This window comes from Megalobrama amblycephala, linkage group LG16 (genome assembly GCF_018812025.1).
Source record: "Megalobrama amblycephala isolate DHTTF-2021 linkage group LG16, ASM1881202v1, whole genome shotgun sequence".
NCBI lineage: Eukaryota > Metazoa > Chordata > Actinopteri > Cypriniformes > Xenocyprididae > Megalobrama > Megalobrama amblycephala.
Window position 1 is genome coordinate 41,428,926 of NC_063059.1, and position 17,762 is coordinate 41,446,687.

Below are 17,762 nucleotides of genomic sequence, written 5' to 3' on the forward strand. Positions count from 1 at the left end.
GTTGACCTATTAGAGTTAAAGGTTTTCACAGAGGGGATTTTGGATTTCTCTTTTTATCACTCCATAAATCAGAAAATACTGTAAACAACCAAGAAAAAGCATTTTCACCATGTTTTAGGAATAAAATGTTGAATATTTATCAGGTGAATGTTATATGAACAAACCCCTCAGTAAAAACCTTCAGTATATAGACAGGAATAAAACTGTAAATTTTGGTGTATGTAAGTGCTGCTGAAGTGGAGAAAAAAACTCACAACCCTTAAAGATATCTATTGTAATTGAAATCTACAGACGCAAATAGATAAAGTGCAATAAAATAAACACTTAAATGTGGATTTTATCTGAAAGAAGATGTTTCAAAATTGACCAGTGCATGAAAAAAACCTGTAGTATCTTGCCTTGAAATATTACATTTTCAAAATATTGTATGTGATGTGTGTAAACAAAAATGATGGAGACATTAAAATGTGACCTGGGAATGTGTGTGTTTCAGGTGCTGCATTTGGCCGTTTGGTGGGTGAAAGTATGGCCGCATGGTTTCCAGAGGGCATTAATACAGACGGAACCATCTATCCCATAGTGCCTGGAGGATACGCTGTAGTGGGTGAGAAACAAACACACATGATATGCTTTAACAGACATGTTCACACACACGTTCATCACAGATGATTACCTTTTATAGAAATTGCCTCAGTGTTGCCATAGTGATTTTGAGAGGCATTGATTTAGTTTTGTTGTGTTGGGTTGGGGATTGTTTGTTTTCATTGTTAGTAAGATGAAGTCTTTGATTAGTAGCCACTAGATTTAATTATGAAATAACAATAACCCCTCTGGAATATTTATTTTATTTATAGTTTAATAGACAATAGAAGGTTTTAGAGAAGTGTAGGATGTTGACAAACAATTGCCCTTTAATAGAATATTTTTGATTTAATGAATTGGTAACACTTTACAATAAGGTTTCATTTGTTAACATGAGCTAACAATAACCAATACTTCTACAGCATTTATTAATCTTAGTTAATGTTAATCTCAACGTTTAGTAATACATTATTAAAATCAGAGGTTGTATTTGTTAACATTAGTTAAAACATTAGCTAATATGAACAAACAATTAACAATTTTTGCCAATTAACATTAACATAGATTAATAAATGCTGTAAAAATATATTGCTAATTTTTAGTTCATCTTAGCTAATATTTTAACTAATGTTAACAAATGAAACCTTATTGTAAAATGTATACATTTTGGATACTTTTTGCCTATTATTTATTTATATTTAATGAATAATTTACACAGCTTACCATGTTTATATCTTACTGCAAGTTGTGTTACTGTGTATGTGTCAAATAAATATATTGAAAAATAGCAATACTAAAAATGTTTCTCAAAAAAATTAAGGTATAACTAGAAGTGTAGATATTTTTTAATTTATATTTACTGACTGTTTATAAGTTTACATCAGTGTTGTGCATGTGTGACCGCTGAATTTCTTTGAATTTTAATTCAGTATATTCCTCTTGTCTATTCATGAGTTTGAATAAGATGAGCATGAGTTGAATTGGTTTATGTTTATGTTCATTTGGTACTGTTGCTCTTCATTTTGCTTTATTAAATTAAAGCGAACCACCAATGTTTTTAATTTATTTTGTTAAAACTCTCTCTCTTGTTGACATAGTGGAGTTTTTACAATGGGGATTTGGAACTTTTTATCACTCCATAAACCAGAAAATACTATCAACAACCAGAAAAACACATTTTCACCATGTTTTTAGAAACATAATGTTGTAAAAAATAAGATGAATGATGTATGAACAATCCCCTCAGTAAAAACCTTCAGAATATAGATAGGAATAAAACTGTAAGTTTTGGTTTATGTAAGTTCTGCTGAAGTGGAGAAAAAAAACTCACAGCTTTTAAAGATATCTATTGTAATTGAAATCTAGGACGCAAACAGATGAAGTGCAATAAAATAAACACTTAACTGTGGATTTTAGATGTTTTCTTTTACACTATCCTGAAAGACATGTTATGGAAGCAAAATAAACCATAATTGACTAGTGTGTGAAAAAACACTGGTTTTACCTGTAGTAGCTTGCCTTAAAAACTCTCTCTCTCTGTTTAGGAGCAGCGGCGTTATCCGGAGCGGTCACACACACCGTTTCCACGGCCGTGATTGTGTTTGAGTTGACTGGTCAGATAAGTCACATTCTGCCCATCATGATCGCTGTGATTCTCGCCAACGCCGTCGCTCAGAGTCTTCAGCCATCCATCTACGACTCCATAATACGCATTAAGAAACTGCCTTACCTGCCCGAGCTCGGCTGGGGTCACCACGAGTGAGTTTCTCTGTCTGTCCGTCCAGTTTCTGCTACCATATTGTTTTTGTTTGATGGATTCAGTAACTACTGCAGAAGACTCTTTTATCTCAGTCAATCACAGTCATTGCCTTCATTTGCAGCTAGTTACATTTACATTTTACAACTTGCATTATTAAAAAAATACAACAACTTCAAAATTCATCTTTTAAGTCTGGCTGTGTCAGGGTTAGTATAGTTAAATAATACTAAAACAGTTTGCTTTCTTGAAATAAAATAAAATATAAAACAAACTTTATTTTACTTTGTTATTAAAGCAACATTTTTCATTTTTTCATTTAGTTTTAACTTAATGTGCTAAAATAAGTAAAACTAAATCTGAAATAAAATAAAGACTATATAAACATTAAAAAACAATAATAAATATGACAAAAGCATACAACAAAATTAATACAACTTTATAATTAAAACAGAAAATACAAAAATAATTAATGCAAAACATTTTAAAAACTATAATAATAATAATAATAATCATGATTACACTGCAAAAAATGATTTTTTTTACTTTTGTTATTTTTGTCTTGATTTCTAGTACAAATATCTAAATATTCTTACATTTTCTTGAGAAGCAAAATGACTTAGGATATGACTTTTTCTCATCAAAATTAAATGAGTTTGTGTTTAAAACAAGAAATAAATATCTACCAGTGGGGTCAAAAAAATAAACTTAATTCAAATGAAATAGAAGTTGAATTATAAAATCTTAAGTCATTTTGGTTCTCAAGTAAATGTATCTTGATTTAAGAATATTTAGATATTTGTTCTGGAAAACAAGACAAAAATAACAAAAGTAAGAAAATTATTTTTTACAGTGTAATCATAATTTCAAATCTGTGTTTTTTAAAACACAGAGTCCTGAAGGAACTTGTGGCGTAAATGTTAATTCACTTCTGGGTTTCAGAGCTAACAACTGAACCTTTGTAATGACTAAAGAAATAAAGTAATTGGCAAATGTTTTTTTTAATGCAATTAAAAGTTAAAATTATTATTTTATCTTTACATTTAACTACATTAACAAATTTACTTTAAATCTATATTTTGACGTTGCTAATTTGAAAAGTGATTTACATTTTGTTCTTGGGCATTAATTTTTCCTTCATTTAATTGAGTGGCACTTATAATCCTCCAGACAGAGATGGCATTTTCTCTTAATTAGTGTAAATGGCCAATCTGTTTGCAAATAGGGTCTAAAGTTACACAACACACAAACACACACACACACTGTCCCGTGCAACGCAGACTAATGGCAAACTGTGCAACACACACACACAAATCTTTTTTTTTCAGATGTTCAGGATTTCAAAGTTTGAAATGGGAGCAATGATGCAGAGCACACACACACACACACACACACACACAGGTCTTTTGCTCTGAATGATTGTGTTTCTGCCCTGGTGTCAAACTCATCTGCAGCATCTCAGAGACGCATTTATACCTGTCAAGAGAACAATTACATAACTGTGTGTGTGTGTGTGTGTGTGTGTGTGTGTGTGTGTGTGTGTGTGTGTGTGTGTGTGTGTGTGTGTGTGTGACGGAAGCTAGATTTTTGCTGAGTTAGAATCTACAGAAAACTCACTTCTCAGCAGGACGGACTCACACACACACACACACACACACACACACACACACACACACACACACACACACACACACACACACACACACACACACACACACACACACACACACTCATTGACATTCACTGCTCTGTATCTCTTCCTCTCTCTCTGTCACTTCATTTTCATTCACAATACACAATACTGCCAAAATGTCACTCAATACAGGAACAAAATATGTCTTGTATGCCAACAAAAAACTATTAAATTCAAGTTTGAAACAATACATTTTGTTTCAAAGCAGCTTTCAGAAAATACTCATTTCAGCGTTACAATGTAGGAAGTATTCTGTTATCAGATGACTGTATCAACGTAATGTCCATATGACAGTAATACACAGCTATAATATAATATGTGATGTGAGTAACATCAACATAATGAACGTGTCAGGCAGCAATTACAACTTGTACTCGTAATGATTACAATATAAGGATAAATGTGAGAAGTTTTGAACGTTGGTCCAAAGTTGGCGTCTTCACAATTGTCGCCATCGCCTGAAATAATCGCAAAGGATAAATTTGGCGTGTGTTCATTTTAAATATATTTGTGCATTTTCTGAAGTAAATGTGAGTGCTGTTTGCGGTTTGCAGTTTCTCTAGATTGCACTTTTTCCAGAACCAAATGTTTATTTCGTAGAAATTGATAAATACATATTTTCTATTAATAAAATAAAAAATTTGGTGTGCTTGTTTCCTATAAAAACTTTGGTGACAAACTTAAAACTAAAACAATAAAAAAAACATTTTTTGTCTCTTGAAATGAGCCAATTGCCAATTTATTTGAGCCAATTGCCAAAGCAACATTTCTCCTTTTAATTTAGTTTAACTTGTACTAAAATAACTAAAACTGAAACAGAAATCAATTAAAACTATAGATAGACATATTAAAAAAAAAAGACTTAACACACAGCGAAATTACTAAAACTTAAACTAAAATGAAAATCTAAAAATAAAAACTGATTCAACATGTTGATAAAGACTGTAATAGTATCTCGATACTGAAATAACACTGTAACAAGGTTGAATGCTTGAGTCTGGATGACAGTATATGTGTAAAAACTGAAAAAATAAAATGTGGTCAAATTAAAATAACAATATTATTGTTGTAGTAATATTAACATTTACAACAGAAATTTGAAACAAGCCACTTCTGATGCTGTTACACCTGTTAAGTGTTTGTTCAGATCTCAAACTCTAGTATGAGCAGTAGTAGCAGTGCTGCTTGACTTCACAAACACCGCTAATAATAAATCAAACAGCTGTGAATTCTGCTGCAGTGATTGCGTAACTGTGGGAAACTCTGTCTGCAGGAAGTATAATATCCGTGTGGAGGACATCATGGTCAGAAATGTTCGCTACATCACACTGAACTCCACCTACAGAGATCTTCACGACATCCTCATGGCAGGAAACCTCAAAACACTGGCGCTGGTGGAGTCTGCAGGTACAATCACATACGTATTTGGAGTAAATGAATAAATTAAAAAAACAGATCTTCAGAACACAAATTAAGATGTTTTTGATGAAATCTGTCCTTCCATAGAACATTTTCTATGTGAATTTATATTAAAATGTAATTTATTCCTGTGATCAAAGCTGAATTTTCAGCATTATTACTCCAGTCTTCAGTGTCACATGATCCTTCAGAAATCATTCTAACATTTATGATTATTATCAATGTTAAAAACCATTCATATTTTTGCAAAAACTGCAATACATTTTATTTTTCAGGATTCTTTGATGAAAATAAATTTCGAAAGAACAGCATTCATTTGAAATAGAAATCATTTGCAACATTATAAATGTCTTTGCTGTCAATTTTGATCTTGCTGAATGAAAGTATTAATTTCCCTCCTAATAATGCCTCTCTCTCAGAGTCTATGATCCTGCTGGGCTCTATTGAGCGCGCTCAGTTACAGGCTCTCCTGTCGCAGCATCTCAGTCGTCAGCGGCGGCTGGAGTTCATACGAGAGCGTGCGGATGCAGAGAGGAAGCGCGTGTCTGTTGTCAGCACGCCCAGCAGCGAGGAGGGGGGTCAAAAGGTCAACCACGAGGTTCGCTTCCAGGTCAGAGTGCCAGCATTTATTTGACTTAACTTTTTCAACTTTGTTTCAGATCTTTGAGGCATGATCTTGAATGTTTGTGTGTGTAAATTGTAGATCTCCACAGAAGAGTCATCGTTCACACCCGCCCGTCCCATCTCTCCTAAACCTCTCAAACCTGCACTGAAGAGGACGTCTGTGGCTGAGAAGAACATAGAGATCCCTACAAGTAATACCACACACGCAATTCTTATAGAGTATAGAGTCAATAAAAACAATTATCCCCTTTTTGGCCACACAGCAAAATCTCCAAAGTTAAATCAACTCTGCTCAGAGTACATATGGTCCCTCTCTAAATAGTGTTAAAATAACACTGAAGCAGAGTTAAAGTTAATGAGATAATTAAACAATTAATGAAGTGATGATTGTGCATTAGTGATGAACACCTGCTGTTAACAAGCAGAATCGCTGAAGAAAAGAGAAACACAAGAACTACAACTGACTTCAGTCACAGCCTTATTAATTGCTTAATTATCTCATTAATTTTAACTCTGCTTCAGTGTTATTTTAACACTATTTAGAGAGGGACCGTATGCACTCTGAGCAGAGTTGATTTAACTCTGGGGATTTTACTGTGCACCACTGTATTTACTTGTATATACTGTATTATACTTGTTCTTGAAGACATGAAGTGAATCTCAGTGCATTGAACTTTAGTAATATAATGTATATCTGAGCAAAACCAAATGTTAAAATAGTGTTCAGTGAAACTTTGTAAATATCATTATTTAATTGGTTGGATTTTGAAAAGTGGGCATCATTATTATTGGTTGACTTTAAGTTATATTTTTAATAATATTATTTGCAGCATTGGTTATGTCCACAGAAATGTTAATTCAGAGGCTGTGAAAATGCTTACATTATGATAAATGTTTATGGTTTATTGTACCAGGAACATTTATTGCTAAAATAAATGGGGCCAGTTTTGATTTCATGTTGATTTTATAATGAAGCTAATTATAAAAGCTACACTTTAGCCCAACCTCTAAATTATACAGTGAAAATAGTGCTTTCTACCCGATTGCTTTCCCAACTATATGAGTAAAAGAAAAATACTGTGTAGAATGTAATTTATATGATGAAGAATACGGTACCAAATACTGTTGAAGTTAATGGGGGTAATTTTTTTTAAAGTTCCCAGCCAGCGCCAGCATTTTTGTCATTTCCATAAAAATTTAACGGCCTCCAGAATATTTTGTTGTATGAATATCTGAACATTTATATCAACAACAATATATCAAAAGCCTCTGCTTTAAAGGGGACCAATAATGCCCCTTTTACAAGATGTAATGAGTCTCTGGTGTTCAGCCTTACATTGTTCAAACCGGAGTCGACACTGATGGAGAGACTCAGGAAGAAGTTACAACTTTTAGACGTTTCTGAATGGTTACTGGATAAGTGTATGTAGTTGCTGTGGAGTTGATTCAACTCATCCACTAGCATGTGCCGTCATGTTCATCTTTTGTGTTGAATTGACCCTCGTTTGTGAAGCAGTCCGGCGTAAAATGACGGCATGTCAACAACACTCTACTACAACAACTCTTCCTCTTCTCTAAAGCAGCCCAACATGGTTTATGTAAATTTTAGGGTTTGTGATGTCACTAACCCAGGAAGAAGCTCGTTGTAGTCCCTACCAGCTGTTTGTTGTAGTCCTTAAAAAGCGATTTCTGTAAAAGAAAATATCTCCCTTTGCATTGAACTTAGAGCGTCGTAACTTTGCAGATGTTGTTTATGATCAAACAGCAACATTACACACTAACTAAAGTTAAAAAAGTGAAATTATAATCAAGGAAGTCTTTAAAACAAAACAAAACAAGAATAGCTTCATGCATTCTTTTTTATCAACACTTGTATGTGGGTAAGTTTCATTAAAAAAAAAGCAACGTTTTGAACAAAAAAATTCATTTTTGTCAGACTTCATCCAGATTGGATACAGAATGATGTTTAAAACATAGATGGATTAGATCGAGTCCATCAACACCCCACTTTTGATTTAATGCTGTTTAATGATTGATGATCGTGTTATTTTACAATCCTTCTATCACTTGTTTCTGCTTCTTCGCCTGTGTTTTGATCCGGAGATTCTGTGCTCTTTCAGAAGATGCGTAACAGCGCCCCCTACCGTATAACAGCAAAAACATGGACTGTCTGTCAATGGCAGGGAAAGAGTTAAAATGTACTCATTTGAAAATAAATTGCCACTAGTGAAGATACCTTCTAATATTGAGTGGAAACTTAAATTATATTGTATTATATTCATATCAGAAGTATGTAAATTGGCCATCTTTTCTCTGTTTGTCAGGTCCTCATGATTCTGGCCTTGGCTTAAAGAATCTGTTGTGTGCTCGACCTCAGACAGATGCAATGGAGGTGAGACTCACACACACACACACACCTGCTAGAGGTAAATCTCATCACTGTAGCTGCGAGTCGTCCGTTTCATCTACTGGTGTTGTAGTGATATTTTACTCCGTTTTATTTAAAATGAGGGTAATCGTATGTGTGTGCAATATAAGGGTAATCATTTTTTTGTGTGTCTGTTATGTTTTCCTTCCCTTTTTCCTTACGCAAGAATAATAACGTGGAGCACACAGTGGCTCCTGACTTCAGGCCGCCCAAGCGTGTGAGGATTTCGGTCTTGGTAAGAGCCACGATAAAACACTGGCTCGTCAAATCATCGCGTCATCATCTATCATCATGTTGTTGTCATAAACGTCTCCCTCGTACCTGCTCCTGACCTTTGACCTGTCTCGCAAATAAAGATTCACTGGAATTTATAGTAACAGATTTACTTGCCAAAATTCTGAGTCGTTATTATTTCTTATTGTACTATTGACATTACACAGCACAGTTTCATTGTTTTGATCGGGCTGCACTGGAGCAGGGTTCAAAGGTCAGTGTAATCAATCAATCAATCACACTAACACTAGCAAGAACAAGGGAGACGACCAAGCATGCGTAGCTGTCAATCATCAGCATGACATCAGAACTGCCCAATCAGTGCGAGTTCCATAAAAAGTGGGTGGAGCCAATGAATGAAAGACTCGTCTTACTCACCCAATGTAAAGCTCAATACTGTTGTAGATTTTAGATCTTAGTATTTTCACCTAAAATGATCATTCTGTCATCATTTACTCTCCTTTATGTCATTCCAATTCTGTATGAGTGGTGTTTTTTTTGTTTTTTGTCCATGCAATGAAAGTCAGTGGGGTCCGGTGTTGTTTTTTGTCTATTTTCCTTGAGTTTTCAAAGTCCTTTTGAAATGAATGGCTAAATATTATATTTATTTTAATAAAGTAATGTCAACAAATTCAACCTTATTGTAAAGTTTTAAAATCTATTTATGAAAACATAAATAACTTAATCCTAACGTTTTGAACTGTTTGGTCATTTTTGACCAGATATTTTACATTTTGTTTTTTAGAATTTTTTTACTTCATTGGAATGGTACAAAACTTTAAGGAAACAGTATTTACAAAATGTAAAGTTTTTGCTATTTGCCTTGTGAGCACAAAATAATCATAGGCATGATTCGAAAAGGTTAAATGGTCCTAAAAAAGACACTCTTGTACTACTCAGTCAAGAATAAGTGCATTGGAAATGAAAGGGAGATGAATTTCATCTAGTGGAGGCGTTTGGTACTGCACCCAAACAAATTCTTACTGAAAGCTCATTTTTTGAGATATCAAACTCAAATTTGGAACACAACTTGTTTAGATGTATGTCTTTGATTTTCTCAGAGTTTTAAAGTAAAAAGTGTTTTGGAAAATATATAATTCATATAGAAATTGAAAAAATGTATAAAAAAAACAAATATAAAAACTTTTATAACTTTAAGTTCACTTTCTTTAAACTTTTTTTTTCACTTTCGCAATAATCTGCCAAGTGTCATCTTTAAAAAGACTGTAATCTTCACTCTGTGCTCCAAAACATTTAAGATTTATGTTATTTATTAGGGGCAAATTATTTAATTAAGTTGGACATTTTATTTTCACATATGCTTAAAAAGTGAATAAATGGATTATAACTACTGTATAAATAAAAAACGCTATCAAACTAAAATATAGTACAATCATTTTAGTGAAAAAAAATTCTAAAACTTCTATATTATATTATAACTTATTTTTAAGTTAATGTTTTCATAAATAGTTTTCGCTAAAAATTTACAATAAGGTTCCATTTGTTAACTATATTAGTTAAAATAAACTAATAATGAAAAATACTTCTACAGCATTTATTAAGTTTAATTAATGTTAATTTCAACAGTTAATGATACATTATTAAAATAATCTGTTAATTTGATTTAATGGACCTGAACTACTGTGAACTAACAGTCAACAGTTGTATTTTTTTCAACTAACATTAACAAAGATGAATAAAAACTGTAAAATGCACTGCTCATTGTACGTTACCTAGATTTCATGGAATGATGTCCATTTATAGCATCTGTCACTGCAGCTATTGAATGACCCACATCTTCTGTAAACCAAACCAAATATATTTCTGAAAGCTGAACTAGTATGTCATTAGTGATGTCAGACATGTTGCTATGGAAAAACACTTGCGCACTTTTCAGCATGATGAACGTATCATAACGGCTACATAATGATAAACCTGGACCTTCATCATGCAGATCTGTGACGGCAAGGGAAATCTGTATTATATGGTTCTTGCTCATTTTACTGTCAAAAAGAACTGAATTATGTGTGTTCTAGTTGTTTTGCATTGATTGTTTCTGCAGGCATGATTTTCAAATACATCTAATGGCCACAAACCCACATGATAGACTCATACATCTCTCAGACACACATCTCTTTCTCAGGTACTCGCGCAGTAAATGGCTGTATGTGCGCGAGAGAATGATCCTGACCCGCAGGCCTTCGGTCTGCTCATTAGATTACGCTCACATTTCTACAAAAACCAGCGCTAATGGATGGATGTTTTATTAATGCGCAGAGAGTGCTGCAAAGATATATTCGCCAATATGCGTGTGTGTAATGTACTTCTTTTCTGTGAAAAAGTGCAACTGCAGGGTGATCTCATCGATTCAATTTAGTATCCGTGAGATGAACTATAATCTGTCGACTGCCAAATCAGCGCTCGGAGCGATGGATCAGATGTTTGTGTTTCCAGTGACACTACATATTAGCATTACAAATCATCTAAACACAGCCCTATATTAAACTCAAAATGCATACTCAAAAAAATGTTTCAGAGCAGCTTCTCGGTAATAAACAGGAAAATAACAGAATCATTGATGCAAACTTCATCAAATTCCATAGAAGCAGTAAGTAGCACACTAAATTAAATGTGAAATTTTGAAGTGACAAACGTGTGTGTGTTTCTCTTCAGGAGGATCCAGACGCAGAGGATGACATGACTCTTGGAGAGGTGAGGACATTTTAACATGCAGACCGATTAGTGAAATCCTATAGATACATTTACATGCACTCAAATGATCCATTAGTAGCTGGTTTGATGGCTCAGTCTGATTGAAAAGCCTTCATGTAAACACCTCAGTCGATCCGATTCTGCTCAGTCTGAGTCGGATTGGAAGGGATGGTGCAGATCTGAAATAATCTGAAAATTAAGCTTGTAAACGCTTGAATCTTCTCAATCAGATTCAATACCCATTGCCTTGCAAACATGCAGTGCTGTGATGTGTATGTTTACCCTTTTATAAGATCTGCAAACTTGCGAATATTTGTCAGCTTACTTTTAGATATGTGAACAAATGAAAGGCTCACAGTAGCTCTGGTGACGTTATCGCTTTATTCGGTTCTTAATGCTGCTACTTGTTACTTGTTTGTGATGCACATGTAAACGAATATGTGAATCAGATTGCAAAGTTTGGGGTTCATATAAACAATCCGAATAAATCAAACCCGATTTCAGTTCTGAGGAAAATCTGTAGATGCAGAGCAGCTTTCATAATAAGTTTATGATAATTATGATACCTGTTTCAGTTGAAGGTGTTTTATGAACTTTTTCACAAGTGCAAGTTGTCATAGTAGATTTTTGCATTACCTTTTAAAACCAGTTGAATAAAAAAAATCAATAAATAGTGTTTCCACAACTAGATAACTGTTAACTAGTGTTACTTTTTTTAATTTAATGAGAATATAAAAAAATGAATGTACTTTATATTGTCTATTTAATCATTTTTGCTAATTTTTTTATGTAAATAATGAGAAAAATTTAAAATAGTGCAAAGCAACATGAAATAAATTAAGAAAAAAATATAATGACAAAAATATATGGTAACACTGTAAAATATGTTTATTTGTTAACATTAGTTAACATGAACTAACAATCAATACTTCTACAGTGTTTATCAATCTTAATGTTAATCTCAGCATTTACTAATACATTTTAACATCAAACGTTGTGTTAACATTAGTTGAACTAACATGAAGATGAACATTTATTAACTAACATTATACGATTTGTATTATTTATTAATTTACACAACGGTTAATAAATACTGTAAAATATATCGCTCATTGTTAGATCATTATAGTTAATATATTAACAAATTTACTTATTGTAAAGTGCTACCAGAAATATAAAACGGATGACCTTAAAGAATACAAAAAAAGTAAGTACAAGTAAATATTTCTGAATGCAGATTGAGGAGTGGGAGGAGCAACAGCTTGACGAGCAGGTGAACTTCAACAACTGCAAGATTGACCCCGCCCCCTTCCAGCTGGTGGAACGCACTTCACTGCACAAGGTCAGAATGCGTGTTAAAGTGAAACGCTGCACACTCTAGTGTGTGTGTGTGTGTGTGCGCGCATTCAGGATCTATATGAATATGAGCTGACGTTTTTAATAAAGGGTTTTGTGCGGCACACACACACACACGCATGCTTACACTGGATTTATCTTCTGCTTTTGCAAACTCACTTGTGGCAAGAGCAGAGAAGTGTTTATTAAGACTCGCTCTGCAGTGGTACACACACACACACACACACATGCATCATTCTCTCCTGCCGGCAGCGGTGAATGTACTTAATGTGGTCCATTCATTCTCATATACACCTACACATTGCCACACTTGCATGCACACTCTCCTTTATTTCTCTCATTTACTCATTTAGTTATTTACATGTTTTGTGTGCATGGTGCATGACACTTGGGTAACAATTCAAGTGGAAAACTTACTAAACTTACTCAGTGGAAAACTTGAAATGTGTGATCAGAATTAAGTTTTAAGTTTAGTAAGTTGTCCAGTGAATTCACATGTTTTATGTGCATTTTGTTGCTTCATATTTGAGTTTACACGTTTTGTGTGCACAGTGCTTGACATTTTGGGTAACATTTCAAGTGGAAAAACTACTACATTTTTGGTTAGAATTTTGTTTTAAATTTAATAAGCTGTCCAGTGAATTTACATGTTTTTTTTTTTGTGCATTTTGCCACTTCATATTTGAGTTAACATGTTTTGTGTGCATGGTGCTTGACATTTTTTTTTTTTTTTTTGGTAACAAAGTGGAAAACTTACTACATTAAAAACTTAATTCTGTGGTCACAATTTAGTTTTAAATTTAGTTAGTTTTCCAGTAAATGTAATAATTTTTCTAGTGAATTTACATGTTTTGTGTCCATGGTGCATGAGACTTTGGGGAACATTTCAAGTGAAAAACTTACTAAACTTACTTAGTGGAAAACTTGAAATGTGTGATCAGAATTAAGGTTTAAGTTTAGTAAGTTTTCCTGTGAATTTACATGTTTTTTTTGTGCATTTTGCCACTTCATATTTGAGTTAACATGTTTTGTGTGCATGGTGCTTGACTTTTTTTTTTTTTTTTTTTTTTTTTTTTTTTGGTAACAAAGTGGAAAACTTACTACATTAAAAACTTAATTCTGTGGTCACAATTTAGTTTTAAATTTAGTTAGTTTTCCAGTAAATGTAATAATTTTTCCAGTGAATTTACATGTTTTGTGCACAGCAAAATCCCCAGTGTTAAATTAACACCCAAAGTGTACATATGAGTCCATCTTGCCGGGTGTTAAAAAGTAACACTGAAGCAGTGTTAAAGTTAATGAGATAATTGATTGATGATTGAGTGATGATTGACAATTAGTGGAGACACCTGATGATAATAAGCAGAATCGCTGAAGAAACAACAAGAGAAAAAGAGAGAGACACAACAACTACAACTGACTTCCAGCCATTAAACATTATTACACTTATTATTAACCAGTTTGATTTGATTTCTGTCATACATCAACAAAAGTTCTTATTGAGAATTAACAGATGTTTAGATGTTAATGTTTTAATGAAAGTTTAGTTTGAAGTCACCATGATGGTGAAAAGCATTTCCTTTAGTCGGGCTCTTGACTCTAATTATTAAGATTAATTTATCTCTGGCTGCTCCAACTTTGTGTTTTTAGAGCACATTTGTTATGGCCAGAGAAACTATGATTTACAGTTTTCCAGTTTTCCAGTAAATGTAATAATTTTTCTAGTGAATTTACATGTTTTGTGTCCATGGTGCATGAGACTTTGGGGAACGTTTCAAGTGAAAAACTTGCTAAATTTAAAACTTAATTCTGTGGTCAAAACTTAGTTTTAAATTTAGTTAGTTTTCCAGTAAATTTAATAATTTTTCCAGTGAATTTACATGTTTTGTGTCCATGGTGCATGAGACTTTGGGGAACATTTCAAGTGAAAAACTTACTAAATCTGTGGTCAGAATTTTGTTATCAATGTAAGTTTTCCAATTAATGTAATGTTTTCCACTTGCAATGTCATGCACCAAAAACATTTTTCATGAAAACACTAGCGCTTATGTACATGTAAACTTTTATTTATTTATTTATTGCTTGTCTGTTTTGTTCACATGTTTTCTTCCTTGTGGCAAATGTGCTGCAGTGTTGCCAGAAATTTGTTCTTAATTTCACATGCAAGTTAGCTATGCGCTGCAAAATATGTTAAAAAAAATTGTAGCAAACCTTTTTATTTATTTTTATTTATTTATTTTTGGTGCTGATTTTGTTTGCCAGGTAACATGCTTCCTATACTGTCCAGTCACATGACCTAATTTATATTCATTTACATTTATTCACGTTCTTTTATCTGAAGCAGCTTACGAATGAGGAACACAGCAATCTGTTTATTACAGTGCCAGTGATATTCATAGTATATGATGCCAGGTTTATTAGAAAGCAAGATTAGGAAACAAGCCAGAGCAGTGGTGAAATGCAGGAAAGAAGAATTATTTTTAATATCTTCATTCATGAACCAAGCCAAGTAGTAATCATCAATTCTTGTCCTATGCAGATTTACTTTTAAGCTTTTAGTATTAATAAGTGATGCATTTCAGATAACATAACTGAAATATCAACCATTTAACTTCCTGTTATGATTATATACTGTATAAAATGCACAATATAATTTCATCATTTAATATTGTTAATAGCATATTGATTTCTCTACAGAAATGCAAGTTCAATCTCCTTAGTGAAATTTGAGATTGATTTTTCTTTCTGCTTAATTCGAGACAAGCATATTTTTGGTTTGTTTTATTGTGGCTTGTACTGGTGCTACAGGTATAGTGAATGATTCCTACTGTAAAAATGGGCCTTTAATTCTAAGAGCTGAAGGTGTTTGGGTTGCATCCCTGTGGTTTAGAGGATATTAAACTCATTTATTTTAAAAGACAGAAATAAAATTTAAAAAAAAATCATGTTTCATAATGAACTTCTTTGCCTCTGACAGACTCACACCATCTTCTCTCTGTTGGGTCTGGATCACGCTTACGTCACCAGTATCGGACGGCTTATTGGAGTTGTTTCGCTGAGAGAGGTGAGAGTTCAGCAGCCACACAAAAACACCATATGAGAGTTTGAGCTGAAAATATTATATCTCTTTTATAAAAGGTTGCATTTATTTGATCAAAAATACAATAAAAACAATAATATTGTGAAATATTATCACAATTTAAGTTTTCTATGTGAATATATAGTAAAGTGTAATTTATTCCTGTGATCAAAGCTGAATTTTCAGCATCATTACTCCAGTCTTCAGTGTCACATGATCCTTCAGAAATCATTCTAATATTATGATTTGCTGCTCAAGAAACATTTATTATTATTAATTTTGAAAACAGTTGTGCTGCTTCATATTTTTGTGGAAACTATGATACATTTTATTTTTCAGATTTTATTTTTATTTTTTGAATTGTTATATTGTGACCACGATTTAGTAAAACAAGGGAACAAATTATTATATCGCGAGAACAATTTAGTAAAATGAGGGAACAAATTATTATATCGCGAAAACAATTTAGTAAAACAAGAGAACGAATTATTATATATTGTGCACAATTTAGTAAAACAAGCGAACAAATTATTATATTGTGAGAACAATTTAGTAAAACAAGACAACAAATTATTACATAGTGCGCACAATTTAGTAAAACGAGGGAACAAATTATTATATTGCAAAAACAATTTAGTAAAACGACAACAAATTATTATATTGTGAGAACAATTTAGTAAAACAAAACAACAAATTATTATATAGTGCGCACAATTTAGTAAAACAAGGGAACAAATTATTATATTGCGAAAACAATTTAGTAAAACAAGACAATAAATTATTATATTGTGAAAACAATTTCGTAAAACAAGACAACAAATTATTATATAGTGCGCACAATTTAGTAAAACGAGGGAACAAATTATTATATTGCGAGAACAATTTAGTAAAACGAGAACAAATTATTATATCGCGAGAACAATTTAGTAAAACAAGAGAACAAATTATTATATAGTGCGCACAATTTAGTAAAACAAGGGAACAAATTATTATATTGCGAAAACAATTTAGTAAAACAAGACAATAAATTATTATATTGTGAAAACAATTTCGTAAAACAAGACAACAAATTATTATATAGTGCGCACAATTTAGTAAAACGACAACAAATTATTATATTGTGAGAACAATTTAGTAAAACAAAACAACAAATTATTATATAGTGCGCACAATTTAGTAAAACAAGGGAACAAATTATTATATTGCGAAAACAATTTAGTAAAACAAGACAATAAATTATTATATTGTGAAAACAATTTCGTAAAACAAGACAACAAATTATTATATAGTGCGCACAATTTAGTAAAACGAGGGAACAAATTATTATATTGCGAGAACAATTTAGTAAAACGAGAACAAATTATTATATCGCGAGAACAATTTAGTAAAACAAGAGAACAAATTATTATATAGTGCGCACAATTTAGTAAAACAAGGGAACAAATTATTATATTGCGAAAACAATTTAGTAAAACAAGACAATAAATTATTATATTGTGAAAACAATTTCGTAAAACAAGACAACAAATTATTATATAGTGCGCACAATTTAGTAAAACGAGGGAACAAATTATTATATTGCGAGAACAATTTAGTAAAACGAGAACAAATTATTATATTGCGAGAACAATTTAGTAAAACAAGAGAACAAATTATTATATCGCGAGAACAATTTAGTAAAACAAGACAACAAATTATTATATCACGAGAACAATTTAGTAAACAAGAGAACAAATTATTATATAGTGCGCACAATTTAGTAAAAACGGTAAATTAATTATATAGTGCGCACAATTTAGTAAAACGAGGGAACACATTATTATGTCGCGAGAACAATTTA

The 17,762-nt window shown here is 32.3% G+C and overlaps 1 protein-coding gene across 3 annotated transcripts in view; it reads left to right on the forward strand.

Moving 5' to 3' along the window:
• clcn2b (chloride channel, voltage-sensitive 2b) overlaps positions 1-17,762 on the forward strand; it is a 70,950-nt gene that overhangs the window by 47,490 nt on the left and 5,698 nt on the right. For 2 of the 3 annotated variants that reach the window (XM_048159691.1, XM_048159692.1), the window contains 10 exons: positions 494-604; positions 2,127-2,340; positions 5,305-5,438; positions 5,870-6,060; positions 6,154-6,265; positions 8,399-8,466; positions 8,669-8,737; positions 11,449-11,487; positions 12,725-12,829; positions 15,821-15,907. In XM_048159691.1, coding sequence (XP_048015648.1) covers positions 494-604; positions 2,127-2,340; positions 5,305-5,438; positions 5,870-6,060; positions 6,154-6,265; positions 8,399-8,466; positions 8,669-8,737; positions 11,449-11,487; positions 12,725-12,829; positions 15,821-15,907 — 1,130 coding nt within the window. The remainder of the gene's footprint in view (positions 1-493; positions 605-2,126; positions 2,341-5,304; positions 5,439-5,869; positions 6,061-6,153; positions 6,266-8,398; positions 8,467-8,668; positions 8,738-11,448; positions 11,488-12,724; positions 12,830-15,820; positions 15,908-17,762) is intronic. The other variant, XM_048159693.1, reaches the window with a different exon arrangement.